This window comes from Leishmania infantum, chromosome 33 (genome assembly GCF_000002875.2).
Source record: "Leishmania infantum JPCM5 genome chromosome 33".
Classification (NCBI taxonomy): domain Eukaryota; phylum Euglenozoa; class Kinetoplastea; order Trypanosomatida; family Trypanosomatidae; genus Leishmania; species Leishmania infantum.
In genome coordinates this window covers 171,947-182,160 of record NC_009417.2, presented here as the reverse complement: position 1 = coordinate 182,160, position 10,214 = coordinate 171,947, and the positions used below count along the sequence as shown (strand labels likewise).

At 61.8% G+C, this 10,214-nt stretch overlaps 3 protein-coding genes across 3 annotated transcripts; all 3 read left to right on the top strand.

Annotated features, from left to right (window-relative positions):
• Positions 1 to 1,273: 1,273 nt before the first annotated feature.
• LINJ_33_0550 (conserved hypothetical protein) lies at positions 1,274 to 1,882 on the top strand (the record flags this gene model as incomplete). The annotated part of the gene is made up of 1 exon (XM_003392685.1): positions 1,274 to 1,882. One exon carries the CDS (start codon positions 1,274 to 1,276, stop codon positions 1,880 to 1,882), a length of 609 nt encoding a protein of 202 aa, XP_003392733.1.
• A 1,833-nt stretch (positions 1,883 to 3,715) lies between these two features.
• On the top strand, positions 3,716 to 8,209 carry LINJ_33_0540 (conserved hypothetical protein; the record flags this gene model as incomplete). Its single annotated transcript, XM_001468098.2, has 1 exon — positions 3,716 to 8,209. The coding sequence occupies one exon, from the start codon at positions 3,716 to 3,718 to the stop codon at positions 8,207 to 8,209; it is 4,494 nt and encodes a 1,497-aa protein (XP_001468135.2).
• Positions 8,210 to 8,850: 641 nt separating this feature from the next.
• On the top strand, positions 8,851 to 9,900 carry LINJ_33_0530 (putative d-xylulose reductase; the record flags this gene model as incomplete). Its single annotated transcript, XM_001468097.1, has 1 exon — positions 8,851 to 9,900. One exon carries the CDS (start codon positions 8,851 to 8,853, stop codon positions 9,898 to 9,900), a length of 1,050 nt encoding a protein of 349 aa, XP_001468134.1.
• Positions 9,901 to 10,214: the final 314 nt, after the last annotated feature.

Genomic DNA, 10,214 nt, shown 5'->3' with positions numbered 1-10,214 from the left:
TTTCTCGTACCCTCACTCGCACTGCGCATCCCACCTCACTGTTGAGTGCTGCCGCCTGGGCGTTGGTGTGCCCCCCTCCTGCTTCAGCAGAAGTAGCGGCGCTGATGGCGTACTGATGTTTGGTGTATGCTTATCTGTAGGATGTTGAGTGCGTAGGGCTGCGCATCTAGTTTCTGTGCCTCTTGGTGCCGTCTTGCATCTCTGTATGTGCGTGTAGATGTGTATCTACATGTATGTATCCGCCTCTCTTCTCAGGTGATGTGGCGGCCCGTTGTCGGCTCGACATTGGGAAGCGGGTGAGGGACAGCGCTGCGTCTAGCATCCTTCGCTCGGAGTCTTTACCGCGCCTGCGCTCGCGTATTCGAGAGCGTATCGATCTCTCTGCTCGAAATGTCAACCGCAGACATAGTACCCTTCACGTGCGTTCGACAGAACACCAAGCGGTGGGGCGAAAGGGGGCGCTGAAGAGCGAGACGGAAATCGCGGAGGGCTGAGGTGCGCACGCGCTTTGGACCCCCTCTTTTTCTCCCCTGCCTCCTTTCTACGTGGCCCCCTCCTCCTTTTCCCCTCCGCCGGTGTCTCGAGAACACTTCTTGTGCTGCTGTTGGGCCTCCCTCTCGTGGAAGAACACATAAAACGAGCGCGAAGATGCATGCGCATGGACGTACGGCCGCACGCCGGCACGACTTGCGAAGGCTTGTGTGAGCGGTTGTGTAAGTTTGTGGACGTGTTTCGTGCATGTTGGCAGGCAAGTGGCGGGCAGCGGCTCTTTCTGTGCGCTCCTCACAACGAAGAAGTGCAAACATTGATCGAATATTTTCTAATGGGGCGCTTGAGCCGGCGCACGCCATCCGCTCTCGCTTCCTCCCTCTTGAGCGCGTCACAGAGCATTATTCTCTCTCAGTCTTGCGTGCGCGCACACACACCGCTTTTGCGCGCTCTCTGTGGACCTGCATATGGCGACGATGCGCTGCTCTTGCTGTTACTCTCCTTGCGTCGCTCGCTCGTTTCTTTTCCACTCCTGCCTAAAGGGTGCCCTTCTTTCTCCCCGTTCTCCAGCTTCGCTTTCAAAGGCGTCAGGCAGTGCTCGACACAGCGCCTTGGATCCGCTGAAGCGTCGCGCACTCTGAGGCACAGGTGAAACCGAAGCACGTTGAACAGCGCGTTTCTTCGCGTCTCTTTTCTTTTTTCCCTTCGCGTGGGAGCGCGCCCAATAGCTGTGCACAAATCCGCTCAGGTGAGTCCGTCTTCATATACGTTCTTCGTCGGCTCGATGAGAGAGGTATTGGCGGCGGAGCGCGAGACGTTCTTCCAGGCTTCCGTCCAGGACGGCGAGCCGTACCGGTGGACCGCATTGGACACCTCCCTGGACGTCAGCGGCTCTCTTCGGTTGTCGCACCTGGTGTATCTCCCTCCGCCATCGTTGGAGGTACTGAGAGCGTATGAGGCGTCTCGGGGCATCTCGCGTGCTGCGACTGTGCGTTCCGTTCGCGCCATCGTGCGCACGTTGACCTCCAACAACAAGGTGGAGGAGTACGTGGTGGCATGCTTCCCGCTCGATGCGCAGCGACTGGTCAACGCACAAACCTTCACAGTTCCGTCAACGGAGGCCGACCAAAGCGGGGCCGCGGCGGCGGCTGCCGCACCGTTGCCAAAGTACACCGTAGCCTCCCTCCTGCCTCGCCGGCACGACGCGTCAGCAGGCCTTTCAAGCACATTTCTGTTGCCATGTCCCACAGACATTGTCACGCAGCTGAACATTCGGCTGGGACTGGATGGATTTACAGAGCTGCGGGTGGATGGTCCAGGGACAGTGGTATTCACGGGAGAGCAGCGACTGACGATGGTGAGCCACTGGAGACACGAATGCGATGCTCACTAAGAGCAGCACCTCCGTTTCGCTGATGTGGGCTGTGTGGGCAACGTGACGGCAGTGCCCATCCCCTTTTCCGTGGTCTAGTTTGCCCAGAGGATTGAGGGTCAGGGGCCCACAGGTGTGGTGGTGTGCTCTCCCACCGCGCCCGCGGCGAAACGGTGAGGAATGCAACGAATCGTGTAACATAACAGAGTGAAAATGAGCAGCCGCGGGCCACGCGAACATGCCCCCTTCCCTCCGCCCCAGCCGGACACACAAGCGCACAAACAGATGGAAATCAAGAGGAGGCAAAATGCAGAAGACGATCACATCGGTTCCAGTGACACACCACGGGCATGCCTGGGAACAGGTGCGCACCGTTTTACAGAGCAGCTGCTGAGCGTGAAGGCACTTGTGTACACGCACCATGCTCATGAGGGCTCGCCGGCGCAACAACAGGCGCCTCTGTCAACTTCCACCACTGCGGCGAGTAGCGCGCGTGGAGAGTGGTGATGCTGCCGGCGAAGTTTGTTTCCGCCGCCTTGTGCTTGCCAACTGCTCATGCGCGCGTAATCGCTGTGCCTGCGCAGCTGGTTGTGTGTCGCGAGTGGTTGCCATGCTTGCTACCAGGCCCTCCCTTCAAAACACTTCATTGCTTCCTTCCTCTTTCCCTATGCCGCTTGCGGACTTCTTGCCCCCGCCCCTCACCAAGGTCGTCAGAACGTCGTCGTAAACAAGCACACAGGGGTGCGTGCGTCGGCAACTCTTGCTTTCCTACGGAGGACTGCCGCCACACGCACGCCTCGTCCGTGTCAATGACACAGTCCCCCTCCTTTCCTCACATCCGCAACCGTCTGCTCATCTCTACAGCTGTGCTTTTAAAACCGGTCGCTCTTGTCTGTCGGAGTTGCAAAGCAGCACGCACCTGTGTGTTTGCTCGCCCTTCTGCTCAGCTGCCGTGGTCCCCTCACACCCTCCTTCGTACCCCACGCGGTGCAGCGACTGCCGGCAGCTTTCCTTTCTCTACATCACGCTCACAAGCAGTCGTAACGCGGAGACGTCGTCCAGTCTACCCGCCAGTTTAAACACTTTTCTCCTTATTCGCAAGCGTTGCCTTGCGCACTCCGCTTTAACCACCCTTCCATGCTTGTAGAGCCCCGCATCCTCACAACGACAGAAAAGGCAAAGAAAGGACCATATTTGCCGTCCATTTGAGGTGGGGTGCACGCCATCCTCGGGGAAGGAGACCCCCGTCTCAACACACACACACACACACACACACACGCATACTGACTTCAACGACACATTTGGTGCAGGCCACCCCGCAGCCGCGTACAACCACATTGCTGCTTCTCTGACCCCTCGCCCGTACCGTGTTTCGCTTCCGAGCAGCTTAGAATGAGTACCTCCTCGTCGCAATGCCCACACAGTCCGCCATGCGCCGCTACATCGCCATTCCTTTCCCGCACCATGTTGTCCACGTCTGAGGTGCCGTCCGTTTCTGCTGGCACCAGCGGTGCTTCTCTAACTACAAACTGGCTCGCACAGTTGTCTGCTTCGCAATCGGCGAACACCGTTGCCGCGTCCGAGCACTCTAAAGTGTCCATGCCTGCGCTTGTGGGGCTTCAGCGGCTGGCAGGAAATGCGTTCTCGCTACGCCAGGTGTCGGTGCCATGGTCCTCTGTCGCAGCATCCAGCACTACTGGCTCGACAGGGAGCACAGCGTCTCTTAACCGTGCCACATCATTGCCGGAAGCGGAGGTGGCTGCGACAAGCACGGCGACGTCGATATCGTGGACTGCACCAGACAAGTCACTTCGAGCGGGATGGGCGAGCCGCACCCCACTTCCTGTTACGGCCATGACGGTGCCACACCCGGCCACGGCCTGCGCTCCCTGCTCATGGCGCGGCACTGCAGGAGGGTGGCGCCAAGATAAGCAGACGGCGCCAAGTGAAGCAGAGCAAGTCGTCGGCGACTCGGGAGTGCTCATGACGCGGCCGCCAGCGTCCTTGCAGCTAAACGGGCCTAGTGGGTCTTTACCCCAAAGCGTGCATCCTTCACGATTGCCCGCCTACGAGGGGCATCCAAGTGACGCACAGATCGGGTTCGCGACGACCTACACCGTGCCCCTCGGCGCCCCGATCGACATGGCGGTGCCACTCAGCCCACTAATGCAGCCCGCGCCCCATAGTCTCCACGGCTCTAATCTCAATCACAGCGGCAGGGCGCACAGGATAACGCTGCAACTTCACTCCTCCGAGATCGGCAGCGTGCTGTCACAGACGGCGCCGCAGCGTAACAGCGGCGGCAACGATGCGCGGGACTCCGCAAGTCAACAGTCGCTGCTGACTTTCACCCCCCGCGACGAAGCGACGTTTCCGGCTGCGGTGCGCTCGGGGCTCTCCTCGCTGCCGCCGCCTCTGAAGGCGCCGATGCCACTGCCGCACAGGGCGATCGCTGCTTCAGAGATGCATACACCAGCTCACGTCACTGTCGATGGCGCGCTCATGAACGGACAGCGCTCGCTGCCCAGACCGGCTGACGCGCTTTGCAACCTGCTCCAGCAGTACATAGATGCGCAGCGGGCACTGCAGCCAGATGCGCGGCAGCAGCTGGGTGGCGTGCCTGGGAAGCTCACGGTACCGCTAGACATCCAGGAGCTGGTTCTTCGGCAAGTGCAGGACTTCGCTTTGCAGCTCGATGCTGCGGCTCATCCGCACGCGCCACCCCACGAGCGGGAGGCCGTCGGTTCTTCGGACCAAGACCACGGCGTGGAGTCGGGAACAGGTGGCCCATTGGGAGATGCGGTGCCCCCGCCGCTTCTGTCGGCCGCTGCTGCGCACAAGGGCGACGAAGTTCCCTGGGATATCATTTTCGGCTACCTAGCGCACCGTCCAACCGCAGCACACGCCACGCTGCGTGCCGTAGCCCCTGCGTCGCGGCGCCGACTCGAGCAGCTGGGGTGGCGATGGATGATCGCGAAGGTCGCTATGAGCGTCTGCCCCTTCATTCAGGAGAGCGACGCGGAGGGCTTTGTGCGGGACGCGTATGCGCGCTTGGATGGGCAAGAGCGGCAGTACGTTGGGAGCGTACCAGTCGCACGCCGTACCCCGCTGCTCCCACTATACCGGCCGACGCTGGCCAAGAGCGAGCGCCTGCTCGATGGCAGTGCTCTGCTGCACTGTGAGCGGCAATCGCTGCTGCTGGATTGGGCGTGGCGCGAGGGGTGGCTGCACCGCCTCACATGCACCCACCACGCCTTCGTGCTGCCTCGCCTTTCCGGTGGTCGCACCGTGCTCTCGCGCATTTGCGTCGACGGCGTCTTTTGCGACGTGCTGCGGCCAAAGCAGAACCGACTCGACGGCGGTGCTGTTGAGGGCAAAGGCGGATCGGGCGGAGCCTTTACGACATCCGGGGGCGCAGGGGACATGAGAGCCAAGGCTGCTTCTGGCGCTCAGCTGACACCGCCGCCTCTGCCTATTCTAGAGAAGCGACCTACCGAGGCTTTCAGCGCAACGCGGAAGCTGCTGGACGATGCCGTCAGTGCGATTTCGCGAGAGTGGGCGCGAAGCACAGGTGCACCGCGGTCTAAGCAGCTTCAGGCCACGCTGGCCCCTTTCTCACAGCCCTCTCGCGCCAATACTCCGTCGTCTACCGTCACAGCGGCTATGGCCAGCTCCCTCGCCAGCCCACCACAGGAGGTGGAGAGAACCTACCGTTGGGACACAGTCACCGACCTTCAGCACCATCCACACTACGGCCATGCATCGCTGCCCGTTCTTGTCGAGGATGTGAACGGCACCGCACATTTGCTGTGCACGAACAAGACTCGACTAGACACAGCAGAGGTGCGGGGATGGGTCAGTGCCTGGCTGCAGCACCGCCACCGCCTACCTCGCCAGCCCATCTGCACCAGCGCCGCCGAGTTCTTGCTTGTGCGGTCGCCGTCGGCGCCACTACGCGCTATAGACGATGAAGGCAGTGAAGGCGACCGCGTTGTGTGCACCAATGCCGCCGCTGCCGCCCCTTCGTTGCAGGCAGACGCCGGCAGAACGAGGCGCACCGACGGCACCCCACCCAGGGCAGAGGGCGGGGCAGCACCCGACCCACCTCTGTTGACCGACTCTGTGACCCCGCCGAAGGGTGGCTGGAAGGAGGACGAGGACGAGGACGAGGAGAGCCACGGCGCGGCGATGCCGGAGCTGGTCTTCAACCTGGACGGATCGAGGGATCATGCACACATACTCAACGCTGAGGGGCTCGCGGGCGTCGTGGCTGTCGGTGAAGTCGGGCACGCAGGGCGCGACCCTGCTGCGGAGTACCACTTTCGTGTGCACCTGCAGGATTGGCGCAACAAGGGGTACGGCGTGGTGCGCAGGATGAACGAAGTAGACCCGCCGTGGTTGATGCTGGGAAACGCGTCAGGTCCTCAGCCGCGGCCTCTCGCGCTACATCTGACAGAGCAGCACATACCGTGGCTAGCACATCAGCTGTGCCCTGACAGCGAGGGCGGCGGCCTTTTGGATTTGCAGGAGCTTCATCTTTTCGTAACGGAGTCGCTGCTGCCGCCAGGATGGGCGGCGGCGTGGCGATGGTGCATTGGCGTGCTGCGCGATCGCAAGAATTTGCTAGTTTTGAGTGTGGCCGCACGTCCATGGGCACCAGTCATGACAGAAGGCGCGGCGTCGGATGTACACAGCGAGTGCAAACCGCACGACGCTTCTGAGGTCATTGGGGTGCTGGATGCCTTCACCGCCCATGCTGCTATGTTCACAGCGCCGCTGCAGGTGTTGAGCCTCCAAGGCGCCGTGGCGGACGCTGCGGCGCCGCTTTTCTGCGTTGTGAACCGTGGAGCACACCCGGAGATCGACGGGGAGGGAGGATCACCGGCTCTGGAGCGCCTGCGAGAGCTCTATGTGAGCGTTCGCAGCGGCCAGGGTGCTGGCGGTAGCCCCTGTTCTGTCGGGCTTGACGACGTGCATGTCACCGCTACCGTGTATCCGGTGCTTCAGGTGCTCTGGCTCGACGCTCCGCGCCTGCGCCACATCCACCTCGACGACTTGCTTGTGTTGCGAGAGCTGCATCTCATCTCTGAAGCGCCGCTTGCCTGCTCCGCTCTACGCGGGGTGGAGCGGCTTCCTCACCTGGAGGTGGTCCACTTGGAGAGGGCTGTTATCGACGACTGCTCTTTCTTTGGCGATTGTCCCGCTCTACGCGAGCTGCTGCTGCACGCCTGCCGACTGTCGCTTTTTCCGCCGTCGTTCGCGATTGTGCCGGATTGCGGCGGCGGACGCCTGGAGGAGCTGCGCGGCGTGGAGAGGGCGCCACGGCTTGAGACGCTGTCACTCTGTTACACGGAGGAGGTGAGGAACTTGCAGAACTTTGCTCGGTGCCGCAGCTTGCGCCGCATCCTCCTAACCCGGTGCAACGGCATCAGCTCCAGCTCCATCGCGGGGCTAGAGCATCTTCCTCGTCTTGAGCTGCTGGCGATGGAGTACACACGAGTGAGCGGTCTCTCGCACTTTGCGTCTACCCCGGCGCTGCGCATACTGCGCGTGGACGGGTGCAAGCGTGTGCTACACTCCTCTGTGATGGGTCTGGAGAACGCCGCCGTTCTCACGGAGCTGTCGTTGAAGAACACCAATGTCTCGACGGTCGCCAACTTCGGCGGGGGGTGCCGTTCGCTCCGTTCACTGGACTTGAGTGGCTGCCGGCATCTCGACGTCGACGGACTCCAAGGCATCCAGGCCCTGCCTCAGCTGGAAGTCCTCTGCCTTTCTCACATGCCCATCACGGACGTCAACTTCCTCGCCGACTGCGTGAGGCTAACGGCGCTCTACTTGGAGGGCTGCACGGAACTGTTGCCCACGTCATTGGAGGGCCTCCAGCATGCGCCACGCCTTCGCAAGATTGTGGCGAACGGATGCCCTACCCTGACGCGAGTGGGCCGTCTTGGCAAGTGCGCTGCCCTCGAAGTCTTCGCCGTCACCGGCGCCACGGCGCTCACCGTGGAGGGTTTGCAGGGAATCGAGCAGGGTGGCCACATCGAATACCTGGACCTATCTTCCACCGCGGTGCACACGCTTCACTTCTTGGTGGGCGGCTGCCGCGCCTTGCGCTACCTCTCGGTGAAGGGGTGCCGTAGAATCACCAGCATGCGCGCACTGCACGGGGTGGAGAAGCTTCCGCGGCTCCAGGCGCTCAACATGGAGAGCTTGGATGTACACGGCCCCCTCGATTTCTTGGCGACGTCCACCTCTCTTCGCTATGTGTCCTATGCCGGGTGTGCAAGACTCTCAAGCGATGATGTGCAGGCGCTGCGCCGGTCGGGAGTGCAAGCGGCTATTCCGTGAGTCGCGCGGGAAGGCCCAGACGGCTTCACACATCGAAATACGAGCGCAAGAGAGGGACAAGAGGCGCTGCCCAGTCACAATACAACCTCTAAGAAGCACAAAGGTGTTGCCACGCGTGCAGACGACTGTCTGCGCCACCATCGAGATGCGCAGGCCCGCCTACATGGGAGGACCGAGGAAACAAAACAACAACAGCAGCGAAGGAGATTCACCGTAAGGGCGTCTGCGGAGACTGATTTGATGCTCGCTTTCTATCACATCCGCGGGGGCCGCTCTGCCTTGCAGACGTGACTTTCAGCGCCCTGTGTATGTGCTCCCCTGCTGTGTCGAGGTGCAGTAGCGTGCTCTCTCTCCCGCGTGCTGCCCCTTCCGCTGTTAATGTTGTGCTGCATGCCGCCTTGCCCGCCACTGCTCTCCGTCACGCCGTCTGTTGCCCCCCTACTTTCTCTCTCCCTCTCTCCTGCTTCTCATGGTTCCTGAAAACACCAACACACGCGCCCACGCACACGCCGCCTACCTACTCTAGGAAGCAGCCGCTCTTCTCCTTCACCGCAACACTTTTTTTCCCACAGGCTCTCTCGCAACCTACATACATTCTCTTCATCTCTCACTCCCCCCAACCACCGTCCTCCGCGCCGAAAATGGTCCTCATGGAGAGCCTCGTGCTGGAGAAGAAGGGCGAGCTGACAATTCGAGAGGTGGATGTGTGCGACGAGCTCGGCCCGCACGACTGTCGCGTGAAGATCCACAGCGTGGGCATTTGTGGCAGCGACGTGCACTACTACGAGCACGGCCATATCGGACCCTTCGTGGTGGAGAAGCCGATGGTCCTTGGCCACGAGGCGTCCGGCACGGTTGTAGCGGTGGGCGCTGAGGTGAAGAACCTGGAGACAGGCGACCGCGTTGCGCTGGAGCCGGGCATTCCACGCTGGAACTCTGCGCAGACGCTGAGCGGTCTGTACAACCTGGACCCCGAGCTGACGTTTTTTGCGACACCGCCGGTGCACGGGTGCATGTCGACGACCATCATCCACCCCGCCGCACTGTGCTTCAAGCTGCCTGACAACGTGAGCTATGAGGAGGGCGCGTTGTGCGAGCCGATCGCTGTTGGCATGCATTCGGCGACGAAGGCCAGCATCAAGCCAGGCGACGTGGGCCTCGTGATCGGGTGCGGCACGATCGGGATCGTGACGGCGCTGTCCGCGCTTGCGGGCGGGTGCTCTGAGGTGATCATCTGCGGCTCGCGCGACGAGCGGCTGGAGATCGCGCGCCGCTACCCTGGCCTACGCGCAGTGAACACGTCGAGGGAGGGCGAGCTGAAGCGCGCCGTTGCGGAGGCGACGGAGGGCAACGGCTGCGACGTTGTGTTCGAGTGCGGTGGCGCGGCATCGGCGTTCCCTCTGATCTACGAGCACGCCGCGCCTGGTGCGACTTGTGTGCTTGTGGGGATGCCGGTGGAGCCCGTGCCGGTGGACATTGTGATGGCGCAGGCGAAGGAGATCACGTTCCAGACGGCGTTCCGCTACCGCAACGTGTACCCTCGCATCATCCGCCTGCTGAGCTCCGGCAAAATGGACGTGAGGCCGCTGATCAGCGCCAAGTTCGCGTTCAAGGACAGCGTGAAGGCGTACGAGCGCGCGATGAACCGAGACCCGAAAGACATGAAAATTATGATACAGATGGAGAACTAGTGCACCCGTTGGCTGCGCGGCGCTCGTTGGCGCCGTCCCCCTTCCCTTCCGTCCTTCTAACTATTCTTATTCGAACTGCTCTCCTGTGCACTTGCCAGCCTTGGCCTTGTTTGTGCCGCCTCTCTATTTTTTCCGCTTCCCTTCTCCGTCCTTTTCTCGTGCCTCTTCCCCGCTCTGTCTTCTCCTGCGTTTTGCAGGCGCTGGGCACGCGTTGTCAGGTACCCCGCTTCCCTGGCGTGTTGTTCGTAGCGGCAACGCCGTGGATCGCAGACGGCGTTGTGTGCGCGCGTGTTTGCACGGCCTGCGAGACTCTG